Source organism: Hemiscyllium ocellatum, chromosome 11 (assembly GCF_020745735.1).
Source record: "Hemiscyllium ocellatum isolate sHemOce1 chromosome 11, sHemOce1.pat.X.cur, whole genome shotgun sequence".
Lineage (NCBI taxonomy): Eukaryota > Metazoa > Chordata > Chondrichthyes > Orectolobiformes > Hemiscylliidae > Hemiscyllium > Hemiscyllium ocellatum.
In genome coordinates this window covers 85,300,115-85,317,162 of record NC_083411.1, presented here as the reverse complement: position 1 = coordinate 85,317,162, position 17,048 = coordinate 85,300,115, and the positions used below count along the sequence as shown (strand labels likewise).

The following is a 17,048-nucleotide window of genomic DNA, read 5'->3' as shown; positions in this document are numbered from 1 at the left end:
CTAGTTAAAAATATCTAAAGGATACATCTGGAATTATATATTCCACCTTCTGTGTGGTTTTAACCTTCACACAGTTTCAACACTACTGAAATACAGAACTATGATGATTTTAGTTTCAGCACTACAATTAAATTAAGAACAATAATGAGTTCTAACCTAACAACATTTGTTGCACTGCAGACTTGATATTGCTCTTCATGCCATACAACAAATTATATATTAAATTCTGTGTATTTAGTGTTTTCAGCAGCATTGATCTGATGATCTATGCTATGGAATTAAAGAATGGCAGCTTCTGTACAGTGGAAAACAGTAAACTGGAAGATGAATATTCCTTGTATTTGTCATGCAAAAAAAAAGGAAAAGCATGATGTTCCTCTGAAATAATTGTAAATTATCTAGGCCCTGTGCATAATCCACGACAAGGGAATTAATGTCAGTCTAACTGTTGAATAACTAGGAATTTATTTCCAGTTTTAATGATCACATGTATTATTGCACTAGCATGACTTTCAGCAACCCATTAGTTATATTTGTCAGGTACTGAAATATGGGGCAGGATTTTCATTGAAAAGTGAATTGAGCCTGTTCTTGACTTTTGAAATGATGCCTCTCTCTGAACACATTTTGCACTGTATTTTTGGGCTGAGTTATATGGGGTGCCATGGTCTCTGAGCTTGTGACTAAAACATTGGGAGGAAAGCCTGCCCAAGGGAAGGACAACTACCCTAGAGTCTTTCCACAGTTAACCAACTTTGCATTTGGGTAGTGAGAAGGTGAGCTGTGACAGATCAGAAATTTGTAAGTTTTTGGGCATCAGTCAGGGTGGGGATTGGGGTAAGGGGGGAATGTCTGGATAGAAGACCATGGGGGGACAGCAACCTTAGAGTAGTTGGTGGTCATACCTTGGGAAGGCTCTCAAATGGATGTGGGGCACCAGCCAAGGAGAGACCTCTTTAATTCACTAGCAGCCCATGCAGGGGAAATAGCACCATCTGGAGACCTTGCTGCAGCAGGTGTTCATGGGATGTCTGGTTCCTCCTGGAGTCCAGGTCACATTTTAGTTTCATAAGCTAGTATGAATGATGGTAGCAGAGGTGTTCAATCCTTCAGGCCAACAACAGTGGAACTAGATACAGTGCAAGTATTTCAGTGAATGTTTGCACTGTGATAAGAGGATCTCCACATTTTATGTGCAGCATGGGTCTTTGGTCAAAGGAAAACAAATAACGCGCCATATGGACATTGAGGAAGATAAATTGGAGACACCTTGCAGGCATCTCCAACTACCATTCCTCAATGAGCCTACAGATCACCATTTCACTCTTTTCCTTTGAGGAGGAGAGGGCCCACAACGCCAGATAATTTGCCAAGTCCAACAGTGGAACCCAAACCCAAATTGGAAAGAGATCACAGCAGTTAAGGTGAAAGCAACATCGTTAGCATGATTCCACAAAAGAATGTTTGCAAGATGGCAGGTTCTCCATCAGGCTTTGCACATGCCATGTTCTATCATCACCATGGCATGTGCAACTGGGAGAAGGATGGCTTGTTGGCCATTATGCTGAGGGATGACTTCAAGCTATGAATGTTTTCAGGATACAACTGGTCACTGACTAGTGGGAGTCCCTGTTCAGGCGTGGCTACTAAGAAAGGGGACACGGGACAGGGCTCCTCTTCATGATTGCCTGTTCTGAGCTCTCTCACAGCTATGGACTTGCAGAAATAAAGCACAATTACACAAATATTAAAAAGTAACAACAGTTAGCCACTTGGCCCTTCAAGCCTGCTCGACCATTCAATTGGCTGATTTGAATTTAACCTCAAATTCACATTCCTGCATACCACCAATAATTGTTCATCACCTTGGTAACCAAGAATCTATTTACCTCTGCCTTGAAATATTTGGATATTGCATTCACCACCTTTTCAGAAAGGGTATTTCAAAGACTCAACCCTCCAAGACAAAAATGTTTCCTCCACATCTGTCTTAAATGGGCAACTCCTTTACTTTTAAACGAAGGCTCCTAGTTCAAGATTCTCTCCACAAGATCATAAGGAATTATAATGTGAATAGGCTGTTCAGCCCCTCAAGCCTTCTTTGCCATTCAATAGGATTATAGCTTATCCAATATTCCTCACTTTCCTGCCTTCCCCTTTTTAAGTCCGTTACTGATCAAAAATCTATTTTGGCCTTAAACATAGACAATGTCTCTGCCCCCAGAGCTCTCTGTGGGAGAGAGTTCCAAAGATTCTCAACCCTCAGAAGAAATTCTTAAATTGGCACACCTTTATTCTGAGACTATGGCCTCTGGTCTTAGACTCTCCTATGAGGGGAAACATCCTCTCAGTATTCTAAACTCAAGTGAGGAGAGTCTTCAGAAGAAATACTCTTTCAACATCCCTCATGACTTTACATGTTTCACTTAAGTCATTCAGACTGTTCTAAATTCTGGAGGATACAGACCTAACCATCTAACCTTTCCTCATAAAGCAATCCACTTATTCCAGGTATGTGTCTGAGGGTCCGCTGTCACTAACTTTCAAGGATTCAACTAAGAGACCCGCATTCTGGTGGGTTTTACTGACATAAGAGTGGGGAGCACTCAGTGAAGGGTATAGCACCAGAGTCCAGGAGGAGGTGTCAAAAACAGTTACTTCTGGAAGAGACTGGGGGTGCACTACAGAAAAGCAGTATTTAGAACATTCCATAGGACAGACCTCAGGAATTTCCCTTTGGGACTGAGCATTTGGACAGGTCTGCAATGGAAGACAAGTAGCGCTCTTGCTGCATTCTCTGAAGCAATATAAGCTCCTACTTGCCTTGTGAGAGTGAGCAACCTCAGTAAGCACCACATGTACATAGGTGGGATAGGAGCACCAAGACACTATGATACTTAGGTAAGTGTTATGCAGAGCAAGATACAAACAGATGCTTTCAGTGAAACTAAAATCTTTGTGGAAAAATTCTCAACCATCTACATCAATATTCCTTTTTTAAAAAATTAGTAGCTCAGGCCTCCTGAAACCTGCAGTCAATGCCATGACCAGCATACCAACACCCCGATCATAATGTGTTGAACCATGAGTGGATATGTGCACAACTGCGGTCAGCCGCATTCATTTGTCATTTGCCAGCTGACCACAGTTCCTCATCAATCCACATATATGGGTGCACGCAATAGTTCCAAACCCCTTCCCTTGTCTCCAGCTCCCTCCTCTGTCTTCCGGATCAGCCATCACATTATTGGAAGTCTCCCATCACGTGAAGCCCACATGTATCAGCAAATCTTGACCGTGATGGTGATCTGCACGGTTTCCTTATTCCCTCTAGGATATTGTTGGCTGCCTTGACTCCAGGATCCCTCTAGTGGGCCTTCCCTTTCACTATCTTCCCCCTTTTGAAATTTTTCCTCTTCCCCATTATCTTCTCTTTGCCAAACTCGGGACGATGCAATTTGCAGAAGACACTTCCCTCATCTTTAACTCACGTCCTTGTCTGATGGCAAATTTTGTACACTCTCTGGACTTCTGATTGTGACTGATATAAGCGCCCTTCTACTTAGGTTGCAATCCTTAACTCACGGTGTCCAACCACACACCTGATGAGGTTAGTGAGAACATTCATGGCAGCTCTGATTCACAGACCTAATATTTGCATACATGCAGAAACCTCTTGTGATGGGCACAGAGGAGTTGTTACCCCTTCTAGTTAAAATATTTGTCTGTACTCTGGGTTTGTGCTCTTGTTAATATGTGTACAGCTGTCCATGTTGTGTACTTGTGGAATGCCAGCATCTGAAGCCGAACCTATCACCCTCAATGTCCAAGACAGAACGGAGCTAAACTGGTCCACCCTGGCAAAAAGGCCATTGATGACTTCTTGGATGCATCCTTGTGATGCTGACTGCAATATACTAGACAGGTCAGTTTCAGACTCCTGAAATAGGTCACCAACAAAACAATTCAGGATCATGGTGACCTGTACGGCCATTAGAATTGAGAGCCATCTGCTGTCTACTTGGCTTTCTGGTCTGCAAGTCTTCTTGCAGGACATGAAACTGTCACCAAATCTTGCGATAGATCACACCTCCTCTGGCAGTGCATGGCTGTCATGTTCAAGTAAGTAATAACTGACATGTTCTTGCAAAATTTTTAAATTGTCCCAAATTTTTTATGATTGCTCAGTGGATTTATGCAAAATTTAATACAAATACTACTCATTTTCAGACAGAATAATCATATAGTGACCCGCTGTCAGGGATTTGCAATTTTCTTTTTGAAAGAGTAGGAAATATACAAGTGTGGCCTACTGTGACTTATCAGCTGACATTTGCCCCTTTCCTATGAGAAAGTGGCCAGCTTCCGATTTGGCATATCCTCCAATGAATTGGCTGAGATAAAGAATTTTTTTTGCATGTGCAAAATGCAAGTACTTTGAGTTTGGCTTTGCTCTCAAGTCCCTTTCTCCTTTCGTTAATGAACTCTGCAGCATTTTTCACCTAGCATTCAACCCATGATGACAAAAAAACCCCACAGAACACAGTGAGACCATGACTTAAATGTGTAATTCCTGTGGTCAAATCCTGGAATTATTTTGTTAAGACTCCATGATTAATTTTATTTCTTTTTAAAATTAACTCTAACAACTTTGAAGGAGGGGAGAACTTGGCAATTTATACAAAGTCAAAAAAAAGAGAAGGGGAAGTAAACATAGCACAATTACACCAAACTGCCAGCAGGTATGTCCATGCACATAACAGCTTCATATCTTAGTTTTGGCCAAAACATTTCCCAGCAGACTGAACAATAATCAGATCTATATGCAGCCAGATTAGAAGCTGCACCAAAAGGGATCTCAGCCAGGGTGTAGCAGATATTGTGAGAAAATTTGATTGTATGAGACTATGATCTGGATTTAGTGTAACCAATTGTAGCAGGAAAATGCTGTCTGGGTACACGAAACCATAAGAGAGTGGTGGGAAAATCTCCTACAACTGAGTGGGAGACAACTGAAGAAACTCACCTACCTCTGATAGGATATCGATGATAGCAATTCATACCAATTATCCCTGAACCCACCAGAGTTTAGTCATAGCTTAGGGATTAAATATAAGCAACATAACTTTCACTTGCCTTCCAAAGACCATGTCTGCTTGTATGGTTCTCTCTTGCAAAGGCACTTAGTGCCTGATCATGGGTACCTGCTTTGGGAAGGGCTTGGGGAAGCTTATACTTAACACTCTACCTTTGTTTCCAAACCTTTTGCATCATCCCCTCTCCTTAAATCATTTACCCACCCCTGGTCACCTGAGTCCAGGTATTCCACGATCACAGTCATAGCACTGGTAAGGGAGAGCTGCTAGCCTTTAAAAGGCCAATCTCTCTTAGTAGGTGGTATTTCCACCGTGGAGTATAAAATCCCAGGGAAAGGTTATGCTGGCTGGTGGAGTAATAGCGATAGGCCCTTATTTGGTTGGAGAGGTGACTTAGAAGTGGTGTAGGTTACCACTGGTTCTCCAATTGGTGAGCTGGACCTGGGTCAGTTACAATAAATTCTGTCCCGTTTCTAGTATCCATTGCATGTGTTTTGAGAAGATTTAGGTTTTTTTGAAAAATTGAATCCAGTATTTAACTGATTCTTCTTGTTAACCTTGTAACTGCAGAGTACTGACAATTTTGTAGCAGTTATTGATGGAAATAGAAACAAGATATGCTGCAAACATTAGTAGGTCAGGAGTTCAGTGGTAACTCTTCAGGCATCAAACTTCACAAATGCTATCTGACTTTCTGAAAGCTTCCAGCATTTTCTTTTTAGTTGAGATTTCAACATTCACAAAATTTTGCTTTTACTTTACTAACTGATTGGCTTGATAGTAGCTACTGTAAGCACTAGTATTAAGTCAGGTGCATGCTCAACACAGTATTAGTTCTACAGTGTACATTAGCAGGAACGTGCTCAATCTTCATATGGCTAGGCATCCAATTTATTTACAAAAGCTCTTACATCCAATAAATATTTGAATTGCAAATTAAGAGTGGTGGCAGTTTTGCAAAGGCAGCTTACAAAAAAGTAACCTTTAACATACTTTCTCACCTAGTTTGCTAACCTTGCAAATCAGAAGTGATGCTCCCAGTGTATCTGGGAGCTACCACGTCACAGTAGTGGTGCCATTGCCCTGCAAAAGCTTTTGGAGTATTTTTACAAAGTACAGGGGTTACTAAATTCATCAGATTATTAATATTAAGCAAAAACTTCAAGTTATTAGTACCTGAAGACATATGTTGACAAAATGAAAGTCATTTGTACCATAAAGATGGAAGGAGTTGACAAACAATGAACAGACATTGAGCAACTAACTTATGCAGATTTTAAATTAATAATTTAGTTATTTGACCAATACTTTCTGAATTATGTACATCTTTGTCATAGCATGTAACTTTTAATGAGGAATTACACTGATTCAGCATCAAATATGCATTTTGATGCATATAGTACACATTGTGATGTATAGTTTATACAGTAAATGCAAGACCCTCAAGAACACTGATATACAGAGGGATCTTGGGGTGCAAGTCCATAGCTCCCTGAAAAGGGTCAACATGTGGGTAAGATAGTAAAGAGATGTACGGCATGCTGGCCTTCATCAGTCGGGGAATTAAATATAAACGTTGGTAAGTCATGTTGCAGCTGTACAAAACTTTAGTTAGACTATGTTTGGAAGTGTTGTCTATAGTTCCAGCTGCCACACTATAGAAAGGTTGTAGAGGTGCAAAAGAGGTTTACCAGGATGTTGTCTGGATTGGAGTGTATTGGCTATAAGGAGAAGTTGGACAAACTGGGTTGTTTTCATGACAGGATGGGAGGCTGAGGGTCAACGTGATAGAAACACATAAAATCATGACAAGCATGGATAGTCAGAGGTTCCCAGGAGATGTGCAAGGCAATCTTTCTTTTAAATGCAGAGGATGGTCAGTGCCTGGAACATTCTGCCAGGGAAAGTGGTAGAATTTGATACAATAGCAATGATTAAGAGGCATTTGGACAGACACATGAACAGGCAGGGAACTGAAGGATATGGATCATGTGCAAGCAGGTGGGATTAGTTTTGAATGGCATCATGGTCAGTGCAGAGACGTTGGGCCGAAGGGCCAATTTCTGTGCTGTACTGTTTTATGATATTGTGGATCCAAAGTCAAATACCCATTTCTTTACGATAAACTATTTTCTTGTACCTCTTCAACAATCGTCATTTTCCACATGGAGAAAAGATGTTAGAAGACTATCCATATTAGGGTTACAACTGTATGTATCATACAAAACAATAAAGCAAAATAATGAATGGTTAAGTATTAATCTGATATGTAGACAGTTGGAGATCAATGTTTGTTTTCCCACAAACCTACATTTTGCAGACAGTATTTAAAGTAAACCATGTGACTCCATCATGTAATATACATTCTTGTCACCCAACAATCAAAAATAAATTTACTTCTGTGATGGAAATAACATGTACCAAAATAAGTTTCTGACATCGTTCCATTAAAAAAAATACAAATGTGATATTGAACATAAACTATAGGAATGTACTACAGAATTCAAAATTGTAACAAATTCCACCATTTGCACATAATCTTATGCTGAGAAAAAATGTAAAAATTCTATGACCCTGGAGCAAGCTTGCAGATGAGCTTTATAGCTTTGTGACATGCACTTCGGATAAAGGTTGGACAGGAAGGTCTGGCTGTCATCTGCTCCATTGCCACTCGAAGCTCATAAAACAATGTCCTGTTAATAAAAAGTAGAAAGCCAGTTAGCTCCTTCAGATCACAACACATCGCATATTTGCTGTGTAAACAAAGTATTCATAGCCTGGTAATAAATCAAAGGGCTACCCATTTTATATTGAGCAGTTGTTTTTTCTACTCAAGTCTGTTCATCTAATGTAGAATGTCATTTTGAGCTATGCTGATTAAATTAATGTGGAAAATTAAAATATTTAATAAATCATCATAAAGCATCCTCTAGGTACATTATTGACTAGTACAAGGATTTATGATCTCACTCACAGTCACACTACCAATGATCAAATGTTGTAACAGATTTACATTTATGATAATAACCTGCATTATAAAGCTATTTATTATAAGGTAGGACCAGATGTCATGTGTTGTAGATGTCGATCAGCAAAATCAAATATTCTATAATACATTTAGCCATTGTCCAAGATGTTCCATGTTCTAAAGTCATAAGCATTTGGTTGAACCTCTAACCTTAATTAACTTTACATTAATTAGACAAATAAACTAGATTAGAATGATTCACAAAACAGAAGTTGGTAGCTCTCCAGGTTCACAAAACAGAAGTAACCTGCAGAGCTACCAATGGGATTCCATGTGGCGTGTAGCAGTTATATTAACAGGTAAAGTTATCACACAAGATTGTTCAAAACGAGGTAACTATTCAAGCTTGATTCCTTTCTCTGTCTAAATAACCAATCCAGGCTTTGGTGTTATGAAGGATAAAATGGAGGGAAAAACATCAATGGGTTGTGTACTCTTCCTGTTGGCTAGAGATAAGCATCCCAAATTAATGGGAGATATTAGGTGTTGTGTTAGAAACTATACAGAGGAGAAAAATCAATGTGAAAACCTCATGAAAGTCACAAGGAGGATAAATGCAATTTTGTGAAGCTAAAAGTGTGGCACTATTTGTTCAGTAACTTATGATAATTCACAATTCATGTATATCTCTTCCATGCCACAAGCAACTGATCAATTTGTTCATTAATAATGGACATCTTTCACAAGCAGATATTTTAACAACAACACCTCCTCCCAAACTATTAGTTTCATATCTCACAAAGACAGAACAGGTACTTATGCAATTTATTTGATTTGTACTGATTGACTCAAGTCGAAAATTCCTCACATGGCGTATTCTTACTTTCAATAGACGAGAAAGCAATATGTAAAAATAACAAAATTTGAGGGACAGTGAGCCCTTTGACTATCTTATACAAGACAACGAAACAATAGTACTGCCAGATGGCCAGGAGCAAGTTGCCTGTCTGTTTCTAAGGCTCAATATGATCTGTTGTTTGAAAGAACTAACTGGAATGGTGCGCAATAATCTACAGGCAGAATTTTAAACAAATAGCATGAGCTTAGCTGAATTATATTAATAGAAGTTCATTATTCTGCTAGAATGTAGTAAGAAATTTAATGAAAGCACATTTTGGAAAATATGATTTCTAAAACGAGAGAAGCTGAGGGTTAAAGCAAAGAAAACAGTGTTCCATCTGTTCACTTGAAAATTTAATATTAAATTCTTTCACTGCCAATTTAACATGAAAACACAAATCATGGAGATTTTAATGTCAAATTAACCTTATCTGTTACCACACAAGTTAGCAATCTACCAAGAAAACCATGAGTTCTTGCAACATGAAAAAGAGAATTGTAAAAATACATTCACCTGATGTTCAATACATTTACTTCCATTAATGGATTTATTTTATTACCAACACCCCAACTCCCTGCTATATTCATACTCAGAATTTCCAATGACAGCAAACACATTAATGGTTGTTGCATTTAGAATGCAATCAAAGGATTCATTGCTCCATGACAGCTTCAATCAATAAAGCAGTGGATATAAGAAAAGCAGCTTGATGAAGGCACATTTATGCTTATAAATTTTGAAACAGCCTATGCATACGTGTAAACATATTGACTGAGGTCCCAAAATGAGTATTAGAATAAATCATAATGTAAAATTAAGAATAAGTTATTCAATGCATCTCAGAGGTATCTAAGTGTAAAAACCTCTGTGACATCAATCACTTTCTTCAAATGGAAAACAGTCCTTTTTAACTGAAGTAAACACACAAGTTTCACTTCTCAGCTTTTCCTAGAATAGTTTCCATTCATTACACTTTTCTGCCCATTCTCTTTCAGGTTTTAAAATAACGGCTGAATTAAGCCAAGACTAGCAGGTTGAAAAGAAAGGGAACAGCATTATGAATACAGCCTTTGAACATGAAGGTAGGGTTGCCAAAATATTGGAATGCTTCCAAGACATTGTTTATGGACTTTCTTTGCTTGGAATGTAGTCCCTGTATGGCAATGATGCTATTTTGCCATATACATATGATAATTGACAAGATACAGTATTCTTTCCTCAGTATTAGTAAAATTTGTATTTAATGCAAATTGCTTTTGAAGAATAGTAATCCTGTGTTAAGGTGTGTTAGGCTTGGAAAGCTGCCAGTGTCTACCTACAAGCACGAGCATCTTCCTGCACTATTAAAATCAGTCATTTAATTTTTGAAATCCAAAACATTTTATTGTATAAAGATAAGTATAATTAGAATTATATTCATAAGCCTGGCAAGGAAAAAACAGATTATTCCAGTTTTCATAGTTTCAACCATAGAGCTAATCACAAAGAAATTTTTTTTAGCCAGAAGCATATTGACAATTCCAGTTAACATTTTATGCATGTTCCTATTTTGGCCTTCGGTGATAAAAACAATGTTATCTGGCTGCACTTGCCAAGTCGTGAAGGAAGGCTGTTCAGAAGTTCTGCTGGCAGATGACCTCATGGGGCTTCAGGCATTCTTTGCATATCATCAGCTATCAACTGCACTGATGGGCAATGGTCAGATGCTGTGCAGCTTAAACCAAAGACTTGTCTTAATCCCTGTTCTGTGACATGATTAATGAGATGGAATTCCCATTCTGGGCTTCCTACCAATCAATAGGCAGATGGGCAATGGTGAATGCAGACACTCAAAGCAACAAGACAGTAGGAGCTGCTGAAGCCCAGCTCAGACAATTGGGTTAGAAAGAATTTTTTTTGACATTTAATGAAAATTTGATTGCACCCTAGGCTATTGTATAATTCCGATTGGCTGACAAGGTGCATCAGTACACATTACACACAACATTTACTTCGGTTCCAGTCGTAGGGATTCAGTTCTATTAGCTTTGACAGTTGGGTTTCGACATCTATACAGTTTCGTACACAATATTTTCACTTTCCTCCAGTTAATGGGAGATACCATTCATTTTAAATAATTTCTCAAAGTGGTTAACATCTTGTACTGAATCAAAGTAATGTTTCTAAGTACTAAGCTAACAAAGCAAAGAATTTATTATGTATACTCTTTACACTTTGTCAATTCAAAATAGGATTTATTGATAGCAGGAATACTGAAACATTATAAAGCTAAGAATTAAACAAAAAGAATAGAAAATATAAATTAATAAATTTAATTTTAAAATAATTTTAGACTCAACACTAACCTGAGGATATATCGTAAAATGTTGAAGATAAGAAAGTAATAACCCTAATTTCACGTAGCTGCTCAGTGTGTTCTTGGGTACACATACAGAAACACAAATTAATTAAAAAGCAAATTAAAACATTTTTTGAAAATTCTGGCAAGCTATACATTTTAACATTATTCAGCTCTTCCTAGGTCCTTAGTCCTGCTTCATTGGTACTCTGTAAAATTGAGAAAACTCCACTAAGGAGGCTCTGAACAAACCTATGACTAACAGGCTGCTTTGAAAACTCTGCTCAAGTTTTTACAACTGTGACAAAGTGCACCACAGCAGACAAGACAATCTATGGCATTCCAAAACAGATCATATTCTAAATAAAAGAACCCAAAACATTCTGAAAAAAATCTAACTTTTTCCCCGTCGGCGAATTCTTTGAAAACATCCAGGATCTATACTCCAATCTATAACTTTCACCAAAAAAAGGAATTAGTTCTTCCTATCCATATACCATGTTTAATTGAAACTTGTCAATTAGCTTTTAAGATATATTGCTGACAGATAGACAATCAGGGGTAAAAGTATTAGTCCTCCAGTCTTTGGTAGCAGTCATTAATGTTAACAGACGTAAACTAGCATCCTTCAACTGCAAATAATTTAATTTTTTAAAAAAATGTTTTCTTTAATTGGGAACATGACATCCAATATTTCAAAATTATTAAATGTTTTGACATTGTAACTGTGGGAAAAATATTTTACTGGTCAGTAATCAGAGGTATACATTTAAGATTATAATCAAAAGGGCAAAGGCCAAGATTGTTTTAATGCAGGAAATTGAAAAATCATGGAACAGCCTACCAAAAACAATGATGGATGCAGAATCCATAAACGTTTTCAGTTGATATTCATACACATACTAGCAGGGGTATATTAGAAAGTGGATAATTCATCCAGAGGCAGCACAGGCACACTGGGCCAATGGTCTCATTCCATATTATAGAAATTTGCCAATACTGTAAAGATAGAGAAGCTGTCCAATACATGCTCATTATCTCATTTAAACTGATAGGAACTACTAAGAGTACTTATGTGAAGAAAATAATATAGAAATCAAGAAGTTGCTTTCAGTCACTCTGCACTGCTCCAGAGGAAATACTGTTGAAGATCAGCAGAATCTAACTGGTATGAAATCAGTGAATTGGCAAAACCTTTCATTTTTTTCATTTAGCCTTGCTGTAAAAACCTTTGTAAAACTTATATAGAGTCATAGAAACGTACAGCACGGAAACAGACCCTTCGGTCCAACCCGTCCATGTCGACCAGATATCCCAACCCAATCTAGTCCCACCTCCCACCACCCGGCCCCTATCCCTCCAAACCCTTCCTATTCATATACCTAACCAAATGCCTTTTAAATATTGCAATTGTACCATCCTCCATCACTTCCTCTGGCAGCTCATTCCATACACATACTACCCTCTGCGTGAAAAAGGTGCCCCTTAGGTCTCTTTTATATCTTTCCCCTCTCACCCTAAACCTATGCCCTCTAGTTCTGGACTCCCCCAAGGGAAAAGGTTTTGTCTATTTATCCTATCCATGCTCCCCATTATTGTGTAAAGCTCTAAGGTCACCCCTCAGCCTCAGCTCCAGAGAAAACAGCCCTATAGCTCAAATCCTCCAATCCTAGCAACATCCTTGGAAATCTTTTCTGAACCCTTTCAAGTTTCACAACATCTTTCCGATAGGAAGGAGACCAGAATTGCACGCAATATTCGAACAGTGGCCTAACCAATGACCTGTACAGCTGCAACATGAGCACCCAACTCCTGTACTCAATACTCTGACCAATAAAGGAAAGCATACCAAACGCCTTCTTCATGATCCTATCTCCCAGCAACTCCACTTGCAAGGAGTTATGAATCTGCACTCCAAGGCCTCTGTTCATCAACACTCCCTAGGACCTGACCATTAAGTGTATAAGTCCTGCTAAGATTTGCTTTCCCAAAATGCAGTATCTCTCATTTATCTAAATTAAACTCCATCTGCCATTTATCTTGTCGACTGGAATTTCAAAAAAATCACTTTGGAAGGTCGTGTGATTGTTGCGAGCTGGGACATGGTATAAATATGTATAAAATGCAAGGTTTGTGAAGGTTTGTAGCTGAGGTTGAGGTTTAGGGTGTAGGTTTGCTCGCCGTATAAAATTTAATTGTAATAACTTTGTTACCCATTACATCTGCCTTTGGTGAGCTGCTTTCTTGAACCGCTGCAGCCGTTTGGTGTAGGTAGATCCACAATGCAATTAAGGAAAGGAGTACTAGGATTTCCAGCAACACTGAAGGAATGGCAATACATTTTTAAGCCAGGATGAACACAGAACATAGAAACAGTACAGGTTCTTTGGCCCTCGATGTTGTGCCAGACTTTTAACCTACTCTAAGATCAGACTAACCTACATACCTTTCACTGTACTAACTTCTACGTGCCTATCCAAGAGGTGCTTAAATGTCCCTAACGTATCTGACTCTGCCACCACTGCTGGCAGTGCATTCCAAGTACCCAACACTCTGAATAAAGAACTGAACTCTGACATCTCCCCTAAACCTTCCTCCAATTACCTTAAAATTATGCCCCCTTTTAGAAGACATTTCCGTCATGGATAAAAGTCTCTGTCTACCCACTATATGTATGCTCTCAATAACCTGTACAAGTCTATCAAGTCACCTCTCATCCTTCTTTGCTCCAATGAAAAAAGCCTTAGCTCCCTCAACCTTTCTTCATAAGACAAGCCTCCAGTCCAGGCAGCATCCTGGTAAATCTCCACTGCACCCTCTCTAAAGCTTCCACATCTTTCCTATAATGAGGCAACCAGAACTGAACACAATATTCCAAGTATGGTCTAACTAGGGCTCTATAGAGCTGCAGCATAACCTCACAGCTCTTAAACTCAATACCCTTGCTAATGAAAGCAAACACACCATCCGCTTTCTTAACGACCTTATCAACCTGGGTGGCAACGTTGAGGGATCTATGGACATGGATCCCAAGATTCCTCTGTTCCTCCACACTGGCAAGAATCCTGCATTTAACCCTATATTCTGCACCTGCCACTTATCAGCCCAGTTTGGCATCCTGTCATGTTGCAACCTACAACAGCCCTGCACACAATCCACAACTCCACTAACCTTCATGTCATCGGCAAACTTACTGACCCACACATCCACTTCCTCATCCAAGTCATTGATAAAAATCACAAACAGCAAAGGTCCCAGAACCAATCCTTGCGGAACACCACTAAGGCATAGCTTGTAGGAAAGCTAGCAGGTGGTGGTGTCCCCATGTATCTGCTGCCTGTCTCATTCTGGATAGTGGTGGTCACGTTCTATCTAAAGAGCCTTGATGAATTTCTGCAGTGTTTCCTCTAGATGGTACACAGTGCTGCAGTTGAAGATCAGTGATGGAGGGATTGAATGTTTTGTGTGAATGTGTTGCCAATCAAAGGCATTACTTTGTCTAGAGTGTGGTGCTGGAAAAGCACAGCAGGTCAGGCAGCATCCGGCGAGCAGGAAAAATCGACATTTCAGGCATAAGCTCTTCATGAGGAATAGCATTACTTTGTCTGACATGGTGTCAAGATTCTGGAGTGTTGTTGGAACTGCTCCTATCTAAGCCAAGTGCTAAGCTGCTAGGGACTATCCTATCATACTCTGATTTGTACCTTGTAGATACTGGATGGGCTTTTAGTTGTCAGCAGTTGAGTTACATGCTATAGAACTCCTAGTCTTTGACCTGTTTTCGTAGCCACAGTATTTATGTGGCTCATGCAGCTCATTTTCTAATTAATGTTAACCACCATGATGTCATTAGTGGGGCATTCAGCGATGATAGTGCTTGCAAATGTAAAGGAGTGATGGTTAGATTTTCTATTGTTGGAGACGGTCATTGCATGACATCTGTGCCGCGCAAATGTTATTTGCCACTTGTCAGTCCAAACGTGTTTTTATATATTTGCATATGGGCTATTTCAATGTTGTGAACAGTGTTGAATATTATGCAATCATGAACAAACATCCCCACTTCTGGCCTTACTATGATGGGAAGGTCATCAATGAAACAGCTGAAGATGTTGGATGTTAAATTTAACTCCAGCAGAGATATCGTAGAGCTGAGATGAGTTTTCTCCAACAGGCACAAACATTGTCCTTTGGGTTAGTATGACTCCAAGCACTGAATACGCTCCCCTCTCTTCACCCTTCCCTCCAGTGAATTGTTTAAAACTACCATTCATGAGTGAATGTTGCACGATCACAGAGGATAGATCGGATTCGTTGGTTGTGGAATTACTTATACAGTCAAAGGGTCACACAGCATGGAAACAGACCCTTCTGCCCAACCAATCTATGTCAACCATAATCCCAAACCAAGCTAGTCGCACCTGCCTATTCCTGGTCCATATCCCTCCAAATCTTTCCTATTTATCTACTTATCTAAATTATTTTAAATGTTGTAACTGTGCCCAAGCATCCCACTTCTTCGAGAAGTTCATTCCACGCACGAACCATCCTTGTGTAAAATATTTGCTCATGTCTTCTTTAAATCTCTCTCACCTCACCTTAGAAGTATGCCCCCTAGCCTTGAAATTCCCCATCTGAGGGAAAAGACACCTCCATTAATCCTATCTAATAAGGTCACCTCTCAACTCCTATGCTCTAGTGAAATAAGTCCCAGTCTATCCAGCCTTTCATTATAATTCAAACTTCCATAACAGGCAACATCCTAGTAAATCACTTCTGAACCATCTCTATCATAATAATATCCTTTCTGTAACAGGGTGATCAGAACTGGACACCGTACTTCAGAAGAGTCCTCACTAATGTCCTATACAACCTCAATATAACTTCCCAACTCCTAAACTCAAAGGACTGAACAATTAAGGCAAGCATGTTAATTGCTTTTTAACCACCCTAAACATGACGCAAATTTCAACGAATTATGCGTTTGAACCCCTAGGTTCCCCTGTTCTACAGCACTACTCAAAGCCCTACCATTAATTGTACAAATCCTGCCCTGGCTTGTTATGTCAACATGTAATACCTCGTATTTATCCAAACTGAATTTAGCTCTATCACTTGTTGATTCTGCTGTTTGGCACACAAGTAGCTTGATGTCTTGTGTGCTCTTGGCACTCCTGCATACTTCCTTGAAACAAGGTTGATCCTCTGGCTTGATAATAACAGTAGAGTGAGTGATCTACCTGGTCATGAGGTGCAGACTGTGTTGGAGTAGTGTTCTGCTGATAGCCCAGTGTCTCATGGATGCACAGTCTGGAGTTGTTAGATCTAGTTGAAGTTGTCACATTGCACATGGTGATTGTGTGACATAACATGATGGAGGGTATTCTCAATATGAAGACAGGGGTTGAGTTAGATGCTGTAGAATTCCTAATCTCTAACCTGCTCTATTTACTTGGCTCATCCAGCTCATTTTCTAATTAATGACAACCCCAAGATATTGGTAGTAGGGCATTCAGGGAGAAAGTGAGGTCTGCAGACGCTGGAGATCAGAGCTGAAAGTGTGTTGCTGGAAAAGCGCAGCAGGTCAGGCAGCATCCAAGGAACAGGAAATTCGATGTTTCAGGCATAAGCCCTTCATCAGGAAGGGCATTCAGTGATGGTAAGGACTGTGTGGTAGTCACTCTTAACAATCCTGTGATAGACAGATGCATCTATGGATGGGAGGCCAATTATCTCTTTCCTCAC

General features: G+C 39.4%; 1 protein-coding gene across 5 annotated transcripts in view; it reads right to left on the bottom strand.

The window, feature by feature from the left end:
* Nucleotides 1-381: 381 nt before the first annotated feature.
* LOC132820468 (transmembrane protein 33-like) overlaps nucleotides 382-17,048 on the bottom strand; it is a 158,353-nt gene continuing 141,686 nt past the window's right edge. For all 5 annotated transcript variants that reach the window (XM_060832639.1, XM_060832637.1, XM_060832640.1 and 2 more), the window contains one exon: nucleotides 382-7,789. In XM_060832639.1, the coding sequence (XP_060688622.1) occupies nucleotides 7,663-7,789 (127 nt within the window). In that variant the 3' untranslated portion in view covers nucleotides 382-7,662. The remainder of the gene's footprint in view (nucleotides 7,790-17,048) is intronic.